The sequence below is a fragment of the Bison bison genome, unplaced genomic scaffold, assembly GCF_000754665.1.
Source record: "Bison bison bison isolate TAMUID 2011002044 unplaced genomic scaffold, Bison_UMD1.0 scf7180017864088, whole genome shotgun sequence".
In the NCBI taxonomy this organism is placed as follows: Eukaryota; Metazoa; Chordata; class Mammalia; order Artiodactyla; family Bovidae; genus Bison; species Bison bison.
In genome coordinates, this window is record NW_011494660.1 from 132,785 (window position 1) to 154,019 (window position 21,235).

The 21,235-nt window shown below is 38.2% G+C and overlaps 1 protein-coding gene across 4 annotated transcripts in view; it reads right to left on the reverse strand.

Annotated features, from left to right (window-relative positions):
- The window catches only part of IWS1 (IWS1 homolog (S. cerevisiae)), a 46,077-nt gene that overhangs the window by 17,006 nt on the left and 7,836 nt on the right, over positions 1-21,235 (reverse strand). For 2 of the 4 annotated variants that reach the window (XM_010837934.1, XM_010837933.1), the window contains exons 3-7: positions 8,771-9,920; positions 7,565-7,754; positions 6,954-7,011; positions 1,510-1,607; positions 255-405 (exon numbers count right to left, since the gene is read on the reverse strand). In XM_010837934.1, coding sequence (XP_010836236.1) covers positions 255-405; positions 1,510-1,607; positions 6,954-7,011; positions 7,565-7,754; positions 8,771-9,920 — 1,647 coding nt within the window. Of the gene's footprint in view, positions 1-254; positions 406-1,509; positions 1,608-6,953; positions 7,012-7,564; positions 7,758-8,770; positions 9,921-21,235 lie in introns of all 4 variants that reach the window. The other 2 variants (XM_010837930.1, XM_010837932.1) reach the window with 1 other exon arrangement.

A 21,235-nucleotide genomic window follows, 5' to 3' on the forward strand; every position in this document is an offset into this window, starting at 1 on the left:
CTTATCATAAAAAAAAATTAAGTATCTTTAATGTAAATTAAGCAAGAATTAAGTTTTTTTTTTTTTTTTTTTAAAGGCAGGAATTCCCTGGTGCTCAAGTGGCTTGGACTTGGTGCTTTCACTGCCAAGGACATGAGTCCAATCCCTGGTTGGGGAACTCAGATCCTGCAAGCCACAAGGTGTGGCCAAAAAACAAAACAGGCTATATAACCAATTATGTGAGAGAAAGAAGGATGAAGCCGGAAGTGACCCACCTCAGCAGCTTCATTCATCTTGACAATCATGGCACTCACAACATCGTCAGCATCACTAATAAAAGTGCCACCATCGCGGTTGCGTCTGCGCTTGCCACTCATGCTCTTTTTCCGTTGTAACATCATCTCAAAGTCTGACAGAAAGTCCATGCTAAGCAGTAACACAAAAGCAAGTAGAATATAAGTTCTCTTTTAAATACACATCTTCTTTTAAGAGTTAAGAACCACCATTTTTAAAATTCTAACTCAATGAAGTACTACTTTTTTTTTTAAAGTACAAGTACTTTTAAAATTGTTTTTAACAGAACACAATACTGCTGCTGCTGCTGCTGCTGCTAAGTCGCTTCAGTCGTGTCTGACTCTGTGTGACCCCACAGATGGGGGCCCACCAGGCTCCCCCGTCCCTGGGATTCTCCAGGCAAGAACACTGGAGTGGGTTGCCATTTCCTTCTCCAATGCATGAAAGTGAAAAGTGAAAGTGAAGTCGCTCAGTCATGTCTGACCCCATGGACTGCAGCCCACCAGGCTCCTCTGTCCATGGGATTTTCCAGGCAAGAGTACTGGAGTGGGGTGCCACTGCCTTCTCCGACAAATCTGCTAAGAGCCTCAAAAAGTCATCTTAAGTGTTCACCTGAATCTTTACACTTAACAAGGAAGCTAATATGCTCTCTGCCAAGTAAGATGATATGGTTTATATAATTTAATTTCCAAAGGTATTGGAAACTCTCAGCTTAAATCTTGCATGTCACTAGGAATTAAGAAGGAAACTATTATTTACAGTATCATCTTTATAACCCTAACAGTAACTAATAAATCTTTCTATGTTTGGCACATTTCAAGACACCAGATTTTTCTGCACAGATTCCTATCATCTCAACAAAAGTATGTGAAATACAATCAAGCAGTATTCTGTACCTAAAACTTTCCCCTCCGGGACTCCTAAATCAACTTTCTCCTTCTCAACAAACTTTTACTGGGCTACTTTTCAGACTGAAAAGTAAGTTGAGATATGAATTAAAAAAGCCTGACAACCAAATAGCTCCACAAAGATAGCTAAGCACAGGGCAAATGAAAGAAAAATAGCAAGTACAAATAATTTTAAGATAGCAACTGTATATAGAGAAGTAGACAGGAGAACAAAAATGGAAGATTCTTTCCTACACTTAATCAGGAACCAAAATAAGAAAAACAAAGTTTGTTAGTCTTCATCTCATTTTAAAAGTTCTCTTTAACAAAGTCCTTAAAACAAACTTACTGTTTTCCTCTCTTTATGTTATCATCAGAATCTGAATCTTCTGCTTCTTTTACCTGTGTTTCACTTTTTTCTTCTTCCAAATCTTCTTGGTTAAAACCCTAAATGCAAGGTAAGTTAGTCAGTTATCACAACCTCATTACAGACTCTTCCGTGTAACTGCCTGCTCTTGGATACCAAAAGATATATAGCAAAAAAGCTCCTTCCCCTCCAGCCATTAGCATTACTGGTTTTCTTGTTTCCTTCCAGAAACACTTATGCTTACAGAAGCACTTCTACTTACTACATTCTTTTATTATACACACTGAGTGTGGTATACTGTTGTGCACATTTCACATCTAACAAAAGAATCTGGAGTCAAACTGATATTGGTATAAACTACCTTTGTTTTTAAGGCTTTGATTTCATCAAACAATTGCAGCCATAATTTAAATATTTCCCTATTGACATTTAGATATGTGTAGTTGAAATCTTGAGAAATATCTGCAAATTGTCTGCAAATTGGTTATACCATTAACTCTCCTTCCAGCAAAGCACAAGTGAACCTGTTTCCTCACCTTCTCATGACTACAGCAGGTTATCAAGCATTGACATTAGCAATCTCTGCACTGAGAAAAACAAAAGACATCTCTGTAGTTTTCTCTGCATCCACTTATTATGAGTAAGGCTGGGCATTTTTCAGGTTTCAAAGCTATCTGTTATTATTTCTCTGTGAACTCTCAATATCCAGTGGCCATTTTCCCACTGGATCTTTGTCTTACTGGTATAGAAAATCTCTTTAAAAATGAGAGAAATCAGCCCTTGTTATGTGACAGGAACAGCACAATCCTCACACCTGTACAGTTTTGCAAACACAGTTTGATTTTGTTTATGGTAATGTTTTCCAGGCACAATTTTTTAACTTAAACGGCCAGTCTTCTCTTCATAGCTTGTAACTTTCACATTATACTTAGAAAAGCCTTCCCAATGCCTTCCCTAGTATGCTGTTTTTCTCACTGGACTGAACCTATCAGCTGATGTCCATTCTCCACACTAGAAAAATATATCTTGTCCTTGTAAATGTGGCTTAATGTTGAGTATAAGCCCCATGAGGGCAATGTTCAACAATCTCTGGCATTCATTGAGTGAATTCTTTTCTATTTTCTTTGGATTTGCTATTTTTCTACCATCTTGACCTATACTCTAAATTCATCTACTTTCATTCTCTCTTGCTTTAGTAATGAAAGTACTGACGTCTTTTTCAACATAAGAACTGTTTAACAAGTTTTAATTTTCTCTGGATGGCAAGGCTGTTTTATTTGCCAATTTTGTTTCAGACTTTTAATTACATTGCATTCAGAAAATGCTGTCTATAGTTTCTATGTTTGGCAAAAGTTTAAATTTTATTTGGAAATGCAAAGAACCAAGAAAAGTCAAGGCAACCTTTGAGAAAAACAAACTTAAAGGACATAAAAAACCAAATATCCAGAGTTATGCATTAACAGTACAAGGATAGACCAATGGAACAGAAAAGATAATTCAGAAAAAGACTAGAAGATACACACTTGATTTATGACAAAGATGTCACTACAGAGTAGTGAAAAGAATAATCTGGGTCAACTCGGGGGTGGGGGGCAGAAATCTTGACTATCTCATACATATTGAACTTGTTTGTTTTTTATTCACTGAGTCGCGTCTGACTCTTGCAACTCCATGAACTGCAGCCCACAAGGCTCCTCTGCCCATGGGATTTTTCCAGGCAAAAACACTGGAGTGGGTTGCCAGTTCCTTCTTCAGGGGATCTTCCCAAACCAGGGATCTAACTTGTGTCTCCTGCATCGGCAGGCAGATTCTTTACCACTGAGCCACCAGGAAAGCCCACACACTGCACATAAAAACTCATTCTAGACAGACTATATAAGTTAAATGAAAAGATAAGCAAGATTCTAAAGAATTACTCACAAGAATGTTTTTATAACCCTGGGAATAGGTAAAATTTTCCTACAATTCGAAAAACTTTCAACATAAAGCAAAAGATTGGTAAAGCAGATTTACAATAAAAAACTTTTGCTCATTAAAGACTCCATTAAGAAAGTGAAAAGGCAAGCCACTGAATAGAAGATATTTTTATCTTTTATAATCTCCAAAGGGTTTCTATGTCTGGATTATATAAAAAGAGAAACTTCTCGGACTTCCCTGGTGGTATAGCAGATAGGAATCCGCCTGCCAATGCAGGGGACGTGGGTTCAGTCCCTGGTCTGGGAAGATTCCACATGCCACAGAGCAACTGAGCCCATGCACCATAACTACTGAGCCTGAATGCTGCAATTACTGAAACCTATGTGCCTAGAGCCTGTGCTCCCCAACAAGAGAACCCACGGCAGTGAGAAGCCCACAAACCACAACTGGAGTAGCCCCTGCTCTCTGCACCAGAGAAAGCCCTCACACAATAACGAAGGTCCAGTTCAAACAAAAATTTTAAATTTAAAAAAAAAAAAAAAAAGAGACTCTTTCCTATCTTTGGTGGTATTTTTTGGTCTGATGGTTCTATTGTTTATATTTCACTTACAGAATTGTGCATTCTCTTTGCAGTTCTGTCAATTTTTGCTTTGCATATGTTATATGTATTTAAAGCCATGTTACTAAGTACATGGCTAGGTACAATTTAAAACCTTTTTCCAATATAAAGTGACCCTCTTTATCTCAAACAATGGGTTTTGCCTTAAAATCTAACTCTTTGATATTCATATAGCTACATCAGCTTTCTTGTGGTTAGTGTTCAGAGAGAGTATCCTTTTCCATTCTTTTATTTTCAATGTTTCTTTATCTTCTGTTTTGGATAAATTTTGAAATGAGTATAAATATACTCATTTTAAAAATCTAGTCTTTTTAAATTTGTTCTTTAACTGGAGCACTCAATACATTTCAGTGTGATATTATCAAAGTTTGTTATCTGCTCTCTTACCGTGTACTACTTTCGAACTGTCCCGCTGTTCTGTATTTCCTTTATTTTTCTCTTTTTTGCCTTCTTTTGGATTGACTAGCTTTTACTATTTCATTTTTCCTATTAGGTTGGAAGTTACACACTCCAATAGTATTTTTAGAGATTACAATGTGTATCCTGACTTACCAAAGACTACTAATGTATTTTTACATACCTTTGCAAAGACCTGTGAACATTTCAATTTCACGTAAATGCCCAATTTGCTACTGCCATCATGTTTTAATTTTAAACATATTTTAAACCATACCAAACGTGACTTTGGCTTGCATGACCACTACCCATTTAGACTGAGCCACATGCTTTTGTTTCTCTTTTTTCCTTCCTGCATCCCTGACTTTCTGCCTGAGATATTCTTTCTGCTTTTACAATTTCTTTCAGTTGGCATTTTGATAAGATGAAATAAGAAGGGAATCTTCATTTTTGTAGAATACAAAAAACTCTTAAGTTTTAGTTACTGGATTCTCTTACTTCTGCTGACAAGTCAGCTATTAAAATAACTTGCTCTCTGAGGGCTTCCCTGGTGGCTCAGACAGTAAAGAATCTGCTTGAAATACAGAAAGCCTGGGTTCAATCCCTGGGTTGGGAAGATCCCCTGGACCCAAAGGGCATGGCAACCCACTCCTCTCTGAATGTGCTTGTTTATTACCCTTTGGCTGCTTTCAAGTCTTTCCTGCAATTTTACTGTGATGTATTTAGGGGCAGATTGGTTTGTATTTATCCTACCTGTAATCTGTAGAATTTCTAGACTCTATGATTTATGAATTGTTTCTTTAAATACTGCTTCTGATATACGTATATTTTTCCTTTCTCCTTCGAGGATTCCAATTCACCCTGTTAAACCTTCTCATTATGTTTTTTACATTTTCTACACTAATATCTCAGTATTTCATTCTACATAGTTCCTTCTAACTTACCTTCCAATTCACTCATTTTCTTGTCAAATATGTCTAATCTGTTGTTAAACTCATCCACCAAGTTTTAAATTTCAGTTACTGTATTTTCACAGTTTCAGAGTTTATAAAAAAATTAATTAATGTATTTAACCACCCTGGTTGTGGTGGTTTAACCATCACTGGTATTTAACCATCCCAGTGTGGTTCACGGGATCCGTGCTGCATCACGCGGGATCTCTCCTTTCAGCCAATGACTCTCCAGTAGCGGCGTACGGCCTCCAGAGTGCGCAGACGGCCTCCAGAGTGCGCAGGCTTGGGAGTTGCGGCACACAGGCTTTAGCTGCTCTGCGGCACGTGGGATCCCAGTTCCCTGGAAAAGGATCAAACCCTCCTCCCCTGCACTGAAAGGTGAACACTTAACCAGTGGACCACCAGGAAAGTCCCCAGAATCTCAACTTGGTTCTGTTCCAAATATTTAAACACACACACACACACAACTATTTGCTCTAAGAAACTTTTTAATCTTTTATCTTGCTGAACACAGATACTATCTAAAATTTCTATATCTAGAGCCCTTAGGTCTATTTCTACCGTCTGTTGTTACTACTGTTTTCTTTTAAATTGTGAAGTGCATATTATGTATTTGAAAAACTACAGAAATAATTTGAGGTCTATGATTATGTTAACTTTGTCCTGAAAGGTTGTTTTTTTTTTAACGTTTTGGCACATGGGATCTTAGTTCCCTGATCAGGGATAAAATCCAAGCTTCATGTGGTGGAAGCACAATCTTAATCAATAGACTGCCAGGGAAGTCCCTGTCCTGAAAGGATTTCTGTTTGAATATATCAGGTTCCTGAGAGCCAGCCAACAGGCTAATCACGGTAATCAAACTTTTGAGACTGAGACTGAGCAAACCATGTTGCTAGATGACTCAAAGGTAGCCTAAAATCTGAGCAAAGGCTATTTTAACTTCCAGTTCACCCTTAATCTTAGGAGTCTCAATCCAGAGCATTGGGTTTTCAGGGTCACCTAACCTCAACAGGCCCTGACCTCAAAGTTTTGTCTCTTGAGCCTTGAGGCAACTGAAAATAAACTTATCCTCTCAGCCTGACTAGATGAATAGCCCAGAGAAAGCAATTCTAAATGCTGAGCTTACCTCTTTAGGTTCCTACCTTCTGCTGGGTTTTATCTCATTTTTATGATGATGAGCAACTTTTTGAAACATTTTGTCTAGCTTTTGTAGATGTCCTTAGCAGAAGGACAAATTACATTGCCTGCCATTGCTATAATCAGAAGCTCCATAACTATTGTGAGTCTCTAGCATTATAAAGTGCCTTTTCATTGTACTTTACTGTGTTCCTTCCTGTCCTTAATACAATTTGCCTGTTATATTCCTTTTATGCCTTTGTAGACCATTTCATTTCACTTTCTGAATACCTTTTTTCTAGATTATTCTGCTGGATACATCATAGTTGTTTATTTTTACTTACTGAAATCTCTTAATAGAGAACCACTGCCATAAAAACAAACAAAAAAAACATAAAGAGGAAATATTTCCATCTTATACTTACTGTAAATTCTTCCTCCTCCTCATCACCAGATTCTCCAAATATGTCTGCAATAAGATTTCTAGAAAAGAAATATAAACAATTTTCATTTGTTTTCTTCTCATTTGCATAGGAATCATGAAACCTTTTTCTACTAGGGTATAATTTACATATAGTAAGACATGTAGGTCTCATGTGTCTACTTTAATGGGTTTTGACAAAAGCACACATTTATGTAACCATTACCTTAATAGAACAATTGCATCTCCCAGAAAGTTCCTTTGTGACCCTTTCTAGTGAGCCCAATACATAAATGTCCCAGAGGCAGCCACCTTTCTACCTACCATCAGATTAGTTTTGCCTGTTCTGCACTTCATATAAGTGGAATTAGATAACATGTCCCCTGTACTTCTTTCACTTGTAAGAGAGTGTTTTTGAGATTCATCCATGCTGTACTACGCAGCAGTAGCTGAAGAATTAAAATCCTTCATCTCCCACAGCCATGCAATTAGGCAGGGTATACTGTATTACGCTTCAACACAGAATTTTAATGTAAGTTTAAATAACTTGAAAGACAAACTCCTCTCTACCACCTTATATGAACCCTGGGAAGTTCGGGTTACACGGTCACTTACTCTTCTTCATTCCCTGACTCACTATCACTCCCAAACAGATCCTTCTCTTCATTTTTCTTATCAGACAGTTCTTTCCCCGCTTCCTCGTCACTGTCAGATGCTATCGTCTTCTCTCTTTTGCCTGATTTGTCCGATATAACATCACTGTCAGAGTCATCTGCATCAGAGACAACACGACTCTTCTTTGCTGCTGCTGAAAAAGAAAACCATCATTAATCTTGTTCACCATGGTCACTGTGTTAGAATGTACAACAGATGCTCTAAAATGGCAGTATGTGGCAAAAATGAAAGGTCTTATAACACAGTTTAGAATAAAAAAAACTTAAAGATTCACTCAAGAGTCATCTTACAATTAAGAAGATGTTAGGAAAAAGAGGCCAAAAGATGAAGTTTTTCACCAAAATAAAGTGGGCATCAATAGCTACCTTTCCTTTGGGGGAACGAAGAAAATAAGACTAGAATCTCTTTCATGCTGCCTAGTATTAGCAGAACTCTTAAGGCTTGGATATTCTTTTGTGGAATCCCCATTTCTCAATTATCCATCACTGCTCAATCCGGAATTTCAAACTGCACATATGTTGCTCTTTTCCCTTCTCCTTTAATAACTGTCAGGTATTGGAGAATGTCTCTTCCAAAGAAGATATTTCATCAAAAAGTAATCAAGTAGTAAAGATTGGAATACTCTGTGGAGACACTGAGTCTCTAAATAAGAGTACTTCACAAACTTCCCGGCATTCAATGATGTTTAACAAATGAAGACAGGTACCCGTGGGAGCTCAGTCACTGTATGGATGGGATGCAGTGCATTAGCTGTCAAAGAGACCCACCGCTAACTCTGGATACAGCTGAGTTTTCATGTAATCATATTTCCTTGAACATTACCCTTTCTAGTAAAAAACAAACAAACAAAAAATTTTCATGTAAATCTTTCATATTGCCATTATCATGCAATCTATCTTATCAACCTGAAGCAGTCAGAACTTAACAAATACTGCTCAAAGAATTCAAAGGAAATTTAATATTAAGACTTGCCAATGAGGGAATTTCCTGGTGTCCAGTGGTTAAGACGCTGCACTTTCATTGCCAAGGGCCTGAGTTCAATCCCTAGTTGGGGAACTAAGATCGCATAAGCCAGAACTATGCTTCATATTATAAGTTTAGACAATAAGTAAAACTACTGATAAACAGCCCAAAATAATTCCTTACATGCTTTCTCTTCATCATCACTATCAGAAAGCACAGCAGCTTTTCGCTTTGCTACCTTCTCCTCCTCCCCTTCTTTTTCTTCATCCTCATCACTGTCAATTTTGGCCCTTTTAGGTTCTTCCTCCTCGCTGTCAGAACTGTTGAACCGCTTTCTGTCTACATGGGCATCTGCAGGAAAGGAGTCATTCTGCACTTCTGTATCCTCTCCCTTATTCTCCCCATCACTGTCCTCCTCAGACTCTGGTTTCTGTTTGTGTCTGGAGGCATCCTCAGTTTCTGAATCACTGGCAGGTCCCTTCTGAGGCTCCTCACTCTCAGAGTCACTGACTCGGGGTTTGGGAAGCTCCTCATTTTCAGAATCACTGGCCTGGTTCCTTGGGGGGTCCTCACTTTCCGAATCACTTATTCGGGGTTTGGGAAGCTCCTCATTTTCCGAGTCACTGGCCTGGTGCCGTGGGGGATCCTCACTTTCTGAGTCACTGATACGGGGTTTGGGAAGCTCTTCATTTTCCGAGTCGCTGGCTTGTTGTCTTGGCGGGTCCTCACTTTCTGAGTCACTGATTCGGGGTTTGGGAAGCTCCTCATTTTCAGAATCACTGGCCTGAGTCCTCTGAGGCTCCTCACTTTCTGAGTCACTGATCCGAGGCTTGGGAAGCTCCTCACTTTCAGAATCACTAATTCGAGGTTTAGGGAGCTCTTCATTTTCAGAGTCACTGGCTTGGTTCCTCGGAGGTTCCTCACTCTCTGAGTCACTGGCTTGAGGTTTTGGAGCACCTTCTGTTTCCGAGTCACTGGCAGGACTTTTGGGGAGCTCTTCAACTTCTGAATCACTGGCAGGAGGCTTCCTAACATCTTCATTTTCTGAGTCACTTGCATGTCCATTAAGCAGTTCCTCATTTTCAGAGTCACTCGCAGGTAATTTCCTGGTCTCCTCACTTTCAGAGTCACTCCCATGGTGATTGACGTCTTCATTTTCAGAATCACTGGCAGGAGGCTCTGCGTGCTCTTCAGATTCAGAGTCACTGTCCTTTTGTCTCTGGAGTTCCTCACTTTCAGAGTCACTGGCATTAAGATTGGAGGGGTCATCATTGTCAGAGTCTGTCACCTGATGTCTTTTGTTGAGGCTATCTTCTCGATCACTAGGTTCATTCTGAAAAATTAAGGGAGAAAAAATTAGAAAAGTAAAAAAAAAGTTTGGTAGTAAAAATGTTAAACTTTTCAGCTATTTTTTTTTTAAAAAAAAACTGAGGTTTAGAGCAGTCTTGGTCATACATCCAAGTAACCCTGGCACAAAAAAAAAAAAAGTTTTAGGGAAAACACTGACTAACCTAACAATACTAACATATAACATCACATGAAGTAATCTGAAAACTCTAGGGTACAAAGGTGATACAAGTATATTATAGCTGTGCTTTTGTAAATGCAGAGAAAAACATGTAAAATTAAACATGTCAAAATACTAACAACTAAAATGTGGGGAATTTTTTCCCTTCTAGTATCTGAACTCTCCGTAATACGGTAATTAATATTCTGGCTTAAAAAGTAAAGTACTTCTGTGTTTGAGTTTCCCTCCTTAAAAATATGTTGAGCCAGTATTTTTCTTTATAATATATGACGAACATTACCTGGACTTACTTTAGCACAAACCAATTCTCAAGCAGCAAAGAAACAAAGTATAAGCCCACCATATCATGGGATGAAATAATTAAGTAGTAAGGCAATTCAGTGACAAGATGAAAGGCTTATAAAATAAGCTTATAATATAAAAAATTGAGGGCTTTTTCCCCTCTGTATTTCACTGCCATCTTGACAGCAAAGTTTCAAAGACATAGTAACTGCTATAAATATATTCATTCAAATATAACATATTCAAGAAATTTTTTAAAATCATAAATTTTTCAAATTTCCCAAAGGTATTTTTCTTTTATTATCATGGGTCACTCACAGCATAGCACTGTACTCCTTGTCAGTCATACACCCTGTTACCCCAATAAAACTGGCATTTATCTATTAAATTAGGACAGGAGAAATTACAGAATTTTTTCATACTGTACAAGATATAGTACTCCATATATGGATAGAAGCTTACTTTTGGCTGTATTTCATAATTTAATTTTTTATGTTTTAAAAGAATATAGATGAAAAAATTAACTATCTAGAGTGTGACGCCTAAACAGGCAGGCATTTTTTGGCCTGTTGTCATCACTGAGAAGGCACACTCTGTGCTTCAGAGTGCAGAAGGGTGTCTGGTATACACAAAATCATAGGAAGAATTCATTGAATGAATAATAAGAATTAAATGTTAATAATTTAAAGTGAGGAATAATTAACTCAACAAGTATCTGCTTCAAGTCTACCATGTACAAGGTGCTAAGAATCAAGGCTGAACATGTCTCAGTGCCTGACCTTAAGGAAGTTTTATCTAGTGAGCTGGCCACATATACAGTAACAATAGTATAACATACACTATTACAAAGGTGATATTCTGAAAGCCAAGAAGTGATTTATACGAAACTAAGCCATAAAAGGTGTGCAGACAACAGGTATTTAATTATTGGTGATGACAGAGTTAAGAAGTTAACTACATTATTGAGGGTGGAAGGCAAAAGATACAGGTACCAGCAGAGGTAACTAAAGCAGGAGGCAAAAGGGAAAATTGTTAACTGCCTTTCAGAATGCTTTCAATAACATACTCATGACATGTTCTTATGACTCAATTTATTTCAGCTGCAAACAACACAAATCATTTTAGGCTAACTCCAGAACAATCTTTCCAGAATCACAGCGGGATGAATGGTTAAAGGCTCTAGAAGGGTAGGAACCAGGGCAGTTCAGAGAGCTCAGAAAGGGAACTCAAGGACCTTTCACTAGAGACTTAGCTCTCACCACTGATAAATTTTGGTGCCTTGGACCTCGATTTTAAGTGCCCAGAAGAGATGATCTAACAGGTCATGGCAATAGAGGATGTCCAACAGGTTATAGCCAAAGCAGAGGCGCAGCGCTGGGAGAAAGGAAGAAGACAGAAAGACTCCCAAAGAAAGAAGAGAGGCCATGAACTGAGCAGTCATTCCAAAACGCATCTATTACACTTTACCCTGGACTTCCCGACCAAGGACACGACATGTGATAACGACTGTGAAACTTGTGAATTCTCATCAATTTTTGAGGAGATCTGTAAGAATCTGAGTATCTACCCATCAGGTGTGGCACAATGGAGGGAAAGTGGGAAGTCACCATGGTAAGAAAGTACTGATGGATAGAATCAAGGTAGACAATGTACTTCGGCGAATACATTGTAAGACTTAGGAAAAGAGTACATTAGAAATTATATGGTAAAACTTAGAAGTTATCAAAATGATATTAAAAAAACTTTAGACTGGTTTCAGCAATTAAGTTGTAAACTTAAAAAAATATTTTAAAAAATGCTTTTTAAAAGTCATATTTGATATCAACAAATAAACAGTGGGATTCCCAGGTGGCCCAGTGGTAAAGAATCTGCCTGCCAATGCAGGAGATAGAGAGATGTAGCTTCAATCCCTGGGTCTGAAGATCCCCTGGAATAGGAAATGGCAACCTACTACAGTATTCTTGCCTGGAGAATCCCACTGACAGAGAAGCCTGACGGGCTACAGTCCATAGAGTCGCAAAGAGTCGATACAACTGAGCAACTCAGTGCAAACACGTGCCATTTAAACACTATTTCTTAATATAAAAGGATCCCCAATTTTAACTCTCAGAGAAACTGAGCTCTCTAACAGTCCTTAGAGGCTTTAGACATGTCTATAACGCCTCATATCCCGCTCTTAAAATCATTTACACTATAGTGGTTACCCATAGTGAATGAATTGGTTGATGAATTGGTTGTTCGTCTCAGCAAATGGTAACAGATTCCTTACGACCAGTGCCACAATATGCAGAGATAATTAACATCCTAAATTAAAAATAATTAATCAAAATGATATAAAGCAAGTATCAGTTTGTAAATTTCAAAGAAGTATAAGAATGTCAAATAGAAGTCCTTGTAAAGAACCAAAAAACTGAGGACAACTGTTTCCTCCTTATTAATTAAAAGAATTAAACTCAAAAGAGTTGAACTTGCAGACCAACCCTTCATCATAAATTGGTAAAACATTCAACACCAAGTCACATAGTAAATTCCATGAGGAAGTATTTACAGGAACATTTTCCAAAACATATTTCACTGGATCTTAGTTCAAGAAGATAAATTTTAAATCCTCATTGTGGAGCTTTGACAATACATATCACTGTAAGAGTATAAGGAAGGATCTGAGAAATCTAGTTTTTATTACACAATGCTGTTAATCCAGTGTAGCTCCTGAAGGGCTGCAAGGCTTTTGACTTTGTGAAACTCCAGCTTTACAGCAATCATACACATAATAAAAAAAAGATATATACCTGAGTGTCTTTTGTCAAAAGCTGGTTGATCTTAGAATCAGTCAAAAACAAAAACACTTCTGCTGGGTACTAGAAAAAGAAAATGTCTACACAAAGTTTAGGAGTTTATAATGATGGGACTTCCCTGGTGACTCAGTGGTAAAGAATCTGCCTGCCAATGCAGGAGACACAGGTTTGATCCCTGGTCTGGGAGGATTCCACATGCCTCAGAGCAACTAAGCCCATGTACAACTACTGAGTCTCTGCTCTAAAGCCTGGGAGCCACAATTACTGAAGCCCGCGCCCCCTAGAGCCCATGCTCCACAAGAGCAGTCAGTGCAGTAAGAAGCCCGCACACCAGAAAGTAGCCCCTGCTGGCCGCCACTAGATAAAAGTCCACGTAGCAATGAAGACCCAGCACAGCCAAAAACAAATAAGTAAATAAAAAGTTTATAATGATGAAGCAAACTCCTGTCTACCTCTCCAGACTCGCTTCTGCCCTTTCACCAGCATCAACCTCTATGCACTGCACCAGCAGTTCCCAAACTCTTGCATTAAGAATCACCTGGGAAGCTTTGGTGAAAACACAGATTTTGTGCTTCTCCTCTCCAGGTATTTAGATAGTAAATCTGGGGAAGGGGGTCAAAGAATCTGCATTTTGACATCTAATCCAAGTGACTCTAACTGCACATTAAAATTTTACTGCAGACACATGGAACTACAGATTCACTACATTACTCCATGTTTTCACCTCAGCTTGTCCTTTTCATATCTCAACATGAGGCAAAAATACCCCCTTCCTGAAGCCTCTTTCATCCTTCTCTCTAGGTAGAATGGATACTGAGCAATATGAGTTCACAATGTGGACTTAAGAGTCTATAAGATCTAGGCCATCTAGGTTCGTGGCTCATCTTCTTCTGTAAAATTTAGGGAAATTACCTTAACTTCCCAAAGTCCTCAATCTGACAGTCAGAAATAGTATTTATAACTTAGAGGTCGGTCTATTGAGAGGACCAAATGTATGCGCCTGTGAGCACTCACTGTATGTTGCTAATCATCTACAACCAATTACTAATTATAAGACATTCACCCTTGAAGACAGAGCTCAGATGCATCATCTCTGCAGGCTGAGCTGGTCAGTCACTCCTCCTTTCATGTCACCAGAGCGTCTTGTGCATCTACCTCACTAAAAGGTGATGTGTTTACATTTATCTTCATAATATGAATGAACAAATGACCTTAAGATAAGAGACCATTTAAGAAAAGTAACCCAAAACCTATCTTTTACCTTCAGTATACAAATAAAACAAACCCCACAAGATAATGCTTAACAAAAAAGAACCAAAGCAAAATGTTTTTCTCATAAATTTGGTAGACTCAAAGACAAAGGCTGAAACCTAACACAAAGAAAGGACATAAATGGAATTGAAAGAAGTGCTATCAAATAGGGTAAACAAGGAGAGCAATGTCTGAAAAGAATCTTCTACGGGCTTCAGTGTACTCCTCATAGGAACGCTTTCCTTATATTAGCACAACCTTTCTGTGCAAAGACCCAAATGATTGCAGACTGCTATCTCTTCTCAATTCAAAGTAAAGCTGGGGCTAATGGGGCTGTCACCAACTTCAACCAAAGATGGATACTTGTGCCCATTAGCCTCTGCCTACAGTCAGCAAAAAAGGAGAAGCCAGGCACTATTTCCAAACAACCTCTTTCTCAATAGCCCCATACACTATTTTTTCCTGTGAGACCCTCAAGAGGGGAACATTACTTTTCTATGTAGATAAAACCTATAAAGTGGATTCTTTTTTTTTTTTTTTAAGTGGATTCTAAAATGCACATTACTTTCCATATATTTTCTGTGGAACAAAAAACAGCTGATCACAATCCACAACTAATTTCATGCTGCTCAAGAGAATATTCAAATAAAACAACAAAAATTAGAACTGGCAACTAGTTATAACTAGGTTGCATTCATGCTCAAATTGCTTTATTTAAAAAACTGTGTTTCCAAAGAAGTTAAACTGTCACTGTTTGCAGATGACATGAAGATTCTAAAGATGCTACCAGAAAACTACGAGAACTCATCAGTGAATGTGGTAAATTTGCAGGTTACAAAATTAATACTCAGAAAATCTGTTGCCTTTCTATACACAAGAACGAAAGATCAGAAAGAGAAACCTCAAACAGTGATTCTATTTACCACTGCATCAAAAAGAATACAACACCTAGGAGTAAACCTACTTTCCAGCCATAATACTCCTGAAACACAAGTGCTTCTCAGTCCTAGGCCTTTAAACCTGTGGTTCTCTCCAGCTAGAATTATCACCACAACCTCTAACTGGCTTCTCTATCTGGTAATGTCAGTCACTCCTCAGAGTCTACTTAGCCCACCCTCCCATCCTCCTACAGTCCTTTGTATGTGCCCTTTATGTAATTTTTAAATATATTTAGTTATTTGATGCATGCTAATAAAAATAGGTAACTATATAAAATGATGGGACAGTTATTCTAGTTATTTTCCTATGATTTCAAATATTAATGTGCAAACACAGAAAAGTATATTAAAATCACCTTCAACAACACAACCCAAAGATCACCATTATTTACATTTTTTACGAGAAATTTCCTCTCAATCTCTTCTCTGTGTGAATTTACTTTAAAACAGTAAATAAGGATCTAGAATCACAATTTAATGGCCGGTATCTTTCAAGTAACACACTGAATTCTCCCATTTCACAAAATATTTTTTTGGAAACAACTGTAATGGCTGCATTGCCATTCTTAGAAATGTTCTCTTTATATTTTAATTACTAATTTTCATTTTGTTGGACACGTATTGCTTCCTTTCTTATTTTTCTTTGCCTCATTTGTCCATTTCAGTGTTCTCAACCTGAGGGTGGTTCTGAGTCCTCCCCTAAGGGGGCGTTTGTGAATGCAAAGGCCCTTTGGTTAGCAATGACTGGAGAGGGTATGTTACTACCATTTTATTTAATGCTTTGGAACCAAGATACTAAATGTCCTGCAATATAAAGGACTGCCTCTAAATGCCAACAGCTGGCTTACTCAGAATCATCTGTTTAGCTGGGCGGCTCTCCGTGGAGGGGAGGCCACATCCACACACAGCAGGAGAACCAATGAGATGAAAGAGCCAAAGGTCCCAGCAGAGACTGTGTTACCAGAGTAACAAGTAAAGCAGCCTGGCTTCTTCTGGAATGTGAACTGGGAAACACAGCTTCAACCAACTAGTAAAGAGAGATAAAAATGAGGCTAAGTGAAAACTTCTGGTATGCTCTGCTGACACACTAACAGTGTGTCCATCTAACAGTGAAATCTGTTACAAGTATTTAAAAACAACCATTCAGGGACTTCCCTGGGGGTCCAGTGGTTAAGACTTAGCACTTCCACTGCAGTAGGTGAGGGTTTGATCCCTGGGGAGGGAACTAATATCCTGTATGCCATGGGGTGTGGCCAAAAAAAGAAAACTTGAGAGGAAATAAAAAGACACACCTTTAAGTGTAAATTAAAAAAAAATTATTACAACCATTCAAAGCCTCTGGAAATGGTACTAAAGACAAAGAGCAAATAAAGAAGCATCTATCCAAGAAGGTCTACAAAAATTTGGTAAGAAAGGCAAAAATAGCTGGTATTTGAACCAATACTACTCCTTACTTCCACCCTCAGAGATGAACAAGAAAATGATTCTACTCCAGGCTGCTGCAGTCAAAACCAGGGTACTCTCTTCCTCTAGCTCCCGAGGGTGGGGTTTCTTCCCAGGAAAAGCATGATGTCAGTGTTTTTCATTCTGCCTCCAGCTACCTGTTGCTGTAGGTAAGTTCCCAGCAAGTGCAGCTGAAACTGGTGGCTCCCAATCATAGTAAGAAGGCTCTACTGGGGGCAGAGCACACTGAGAGTGCTGGAGGCCTTATCGCCTTTGCCCGAATTTGTGCACAGTGGTTCCATGCCAAGAGAGGCAAGCCAGGAGCACTTCAGGTTGCTATCCAATCCCCACCCCACACTGCGAGCTCAGCTTCTGGAACTGGGATGTCACTCAGAGAGAAATGTGCCATCACCCTTTCCCGCCCCAAACTCCAGATCCCTGGCTCAGAGATTTTGCTTGGGGAAAAAGCAGGCAGTAGGACTTCTCTGGTGGTCCAGGGGTTAAGAATCAGCCCACCAATGCTGGGGACACAGGTTTGATTCCTGGTCTGGGAAGATTCCACATGCTGTGGGGCAACTAAGCCTGTACACAACTACTGAGCCTGTGTGTCTAGAGCCCGTGCTCTGCAACGAGATGAAAGCCACCACAACGAGAAGTCCATCCACTGCAACTAGAGAAAGCCTGCACGCAGAGACGAAGACCCAGCATAGCCAAATATATACATAAATAATAAAAAGCAGGCAGTAAACCAGATAGCTTCTAATTTTTCCCAAAAGAAACCAACTTCATCTGTAACCAAGCTTGGGGAAGTTCAGGCTAAGGCACTTTCACAGGAAGTTGTGGTGAAATGCACTTAGGAGGAGATTCAAAATATAGATAAACTGTAGGCCAGCTAGTTTGCAGGAGATAAGCAGGTAATAATATAGCTGGAAGGAGCCAGACTAACTTGTTGAGCAATTTATGCCATAGGGCAATGCTGAAAAAAACAGAGCTATTTGTGGAGTTTTAACAGCTGATGACGGTCACAGAAAGAGGAAAAAAAGAGCCCTATTAATACTATTATCATCTCAGGTGACAGTCAGCATGTCCCAAATTGCACATCTGAGGATGCAACATTAGAGATTTAAAGCTGTGGGTGAGGAAACAGAATTCACTAAAATAATCCAGCCAGTCATTAAACAATTCAAAACATCCAGTTTCCAACAATAAATGAAAAGGTATGCCAAGAAACTGGAAAGTTGACCCATAACCAGGAAAAAAGCAGACAACAGAAACTGCCTGTGATAGCAACCAGATACCAGATTTATCAAAAAAGACTTTAAAGCAGCCATTTATAAACATGCTTAAAAAAATAAAGGTATGATGACAATATCATATCAAATACACAATATATACAGAAACAGAAATTTGATCACATAAAATAACAACACAGTAAGATTAACAACTGACTCCTCAACGGAGACAGTGGAGGCCGGAAAGCAGTGGGATAACATATTCAAAGAGCTCAAAGAAAAACTGAATAAAGGAAATGGCAACGCACTCCAGTATTCTCGCCTGGAGAATCCCATGGACGGAGGAGCCTGGTAGGCTACAGTCCACGGAGTTGCAAACAGTCAGACACGACTGAGCAACTTCACTTTCTCTCTTTCTTTCTTCAAAAAGTTAACAAAAAAAAGAAAACTTTTCCAGATGACCAAAAGAGGAAAGAATTTGTCTAGCACACCTACCATACAAGAACTGCTAAATGAAGTTCTTCAGGCTGAAAGCAAGTGACCTCAGTGAATCTACATGAAAAAAACAATAACCACCAGTAAAGGTAACTGTGTGATTATAAAATCTGTATTTTTTCCTTTCTTGATGTAATTGATTAAAACAACAGTGCACAAATACGTATATATTGTATTGCTGAACCTGCAATATATAAGAATATAATGTGCATTTCCCAATGACAACCAAATGGCAACCCACTCCAGTATCCTTGCCTGGAAATCTCATGGACACAGGAGCCTGGTGGGCTGCAGTCCATGGGGTCGCAAAGAGTCGGGCACGATTGAGCGACTAAGATTTAACGCTTCCCAATGACAGTATAAAGAAGGTGGATGGGAATAAAGTTGTATTACATTAAGGAATAACTTTAGCATGTACTTGAAGTTATCAGCTTAAAAGAGACTGGTAAAAGATAATTTTACATATGCCTCATGGTAAGCCACAAAGCAAAAAGGTGTAAGTAATCTTAGCATACTGCTACAGAAAATCATCAAATCACAAAGGAAGAGAGCAGGAGAAAGAAAAAAGGAATGGCAAAACAGTAAGAAAACAATGAACAAAATTGCAATGATAAGCCCCTAACTATCAATATTTACTTTAAAGGTAAATCGACTCAATTCTCCAACCAAAAGACAGAGTGGCTGAATGGCTGGGGAAAAAACAAACTGAGCTATGTGCTGTCTCACTTCAGCTTTTAGAACACATGCAGGCTGAGGAAAAAAGGGATGGAAAAGATATTCCAGGCAAATGGAAACCAAATGAAAGCAAAGGTAGCTATGGTATTAGCTATATTTATAATAAGAGAAAATAGACTTTTAGCAAAAACTATAAGATACAAAGGAAATCATTATATAATGACAAAAGAGTTACTCCAACGAGAGAATTTAACATTTGTAAATATTTACGCACCCAAATCAGAGCACCTCAGTATTAACAGACCTGAAAGAAAAAATAAGATACCAATGCAATAATTGTAGGGGACTTCAACCTCTCACTTTCAACAATGGACAGAACAGACAGAAAATCAATAAGGAAGTACTGGGCTTAAACCACGTTAGACCAAATGGACTGAAGAGACATTTACAGAATGTTTCACTCAGCAGAAGCAAAGTACACATTTTTCTCAAGTGTACATAAAACAAACTTCAGTATAGATCGATGTTAGGCCACAAAATAAGTCCTAATAAATTCAAGAAGACTGAAATCATACCAAACGTCTTTTCCAACCACAATGGTATGAAAATAGAAATCAATTATGAGAAGAAAACAGAAAATTTCACAAATATGTGGAGATCAAACATCATGTTACTGAATGACCAATGAGTCAAAGTAGAATTCAAAAAATATCTTTGAGACAAATGAAAATGGAAATACAATATGCCCAAACTTATGGAAAACAGTACAGTAGTTCTAAGAAGGAAGGTTACAATAGATGCCTACATTAAGAAAAAAGAAACATCTTAAAAAAACAACTTTATACCTCAAGGAATTGGAAAAAAAGAATAAACTAAGCCCAAAGTTATTAGAAGAAGTAATAAAGATTAGAGCAAAAATAAATGAAAGAGACTAAAAAGACAACAGAAAGATCAATAAAATTAAGAATTGTTTTTTAAAAAGATAAACAAATAGGCAAACTTTTAGCCAGACTTACCAAGGGGGGAAAAAAAGAGGATGGAAAGAAGTTAAACTATAAAGGAAAGAAAAGGTGTCAACATTACAATTGACACCACACAAATACAAAGGATCATAAAAACTAAAAAGCTGTATGCCAAGAAACTGGACAATCTATAAGAAACAAATTCCTAAAACATTCAAACTAAGACCAAATCAAGAAGAAACAGAAAATCTGAACAGATGGATCACCATGAAGAGACTGAGTCAGTACTGAAACACTTCCCAGCATTAGGAAGCTCAGGACCAGACGGCTCCACTGGCGAATTCTACCAAACGTTTAGAGGAACTAATGCCAGTCCTTCTCAAATGGTGCCAACCAAAGAGGAGGGAACATTTCCAAAATCATCTTATGAAACCAGCATTACCCTGATACCAAAACCAGACAAGGACACAAGAAAAGAACATTACAGACCGATAGCCCTGATGAACATAGATGTAAAAATTCTCAAAAAATTATTAGCAAACTAAATTCAGCAAGACATACACTATGATCAAATGGGATTTATTCCATGGATGCAAGGATGGCTCAATATCCACAAATTAATGTGACACACCATATTAACAAAATGAAAGCTAAAAATCACATGATCGTCTCAATGGCTGCAAAAAAAAAAAAAAGCAGACGAAATTTTACATCAATTAACGACAAAAACTCTCAACCAACTGGGTAAAGAGAGAATGTATCTCAACATAATAAAGACCATGGGACAAGCCCACAGCCAATATCACTTTGCACTCAATGGTGCAAAGCTGTAAGCATTTCCTCTAAGATCAGGAAAAGACACAAATGCCATCCCTCAACATTTTTACACAACACTGCATTGGAAGTCAGTAAAAAAGAAATAAAAGGCATCCAAAACAGAAAGAAGCAAGTGTCATTATTTGTAGATGACGTAATATATAAAGAAAACCCTAATGACTCACCAGAAAACTGCTAGAACTAATCAGTGAATTTGGTAAAGTTGCAGGG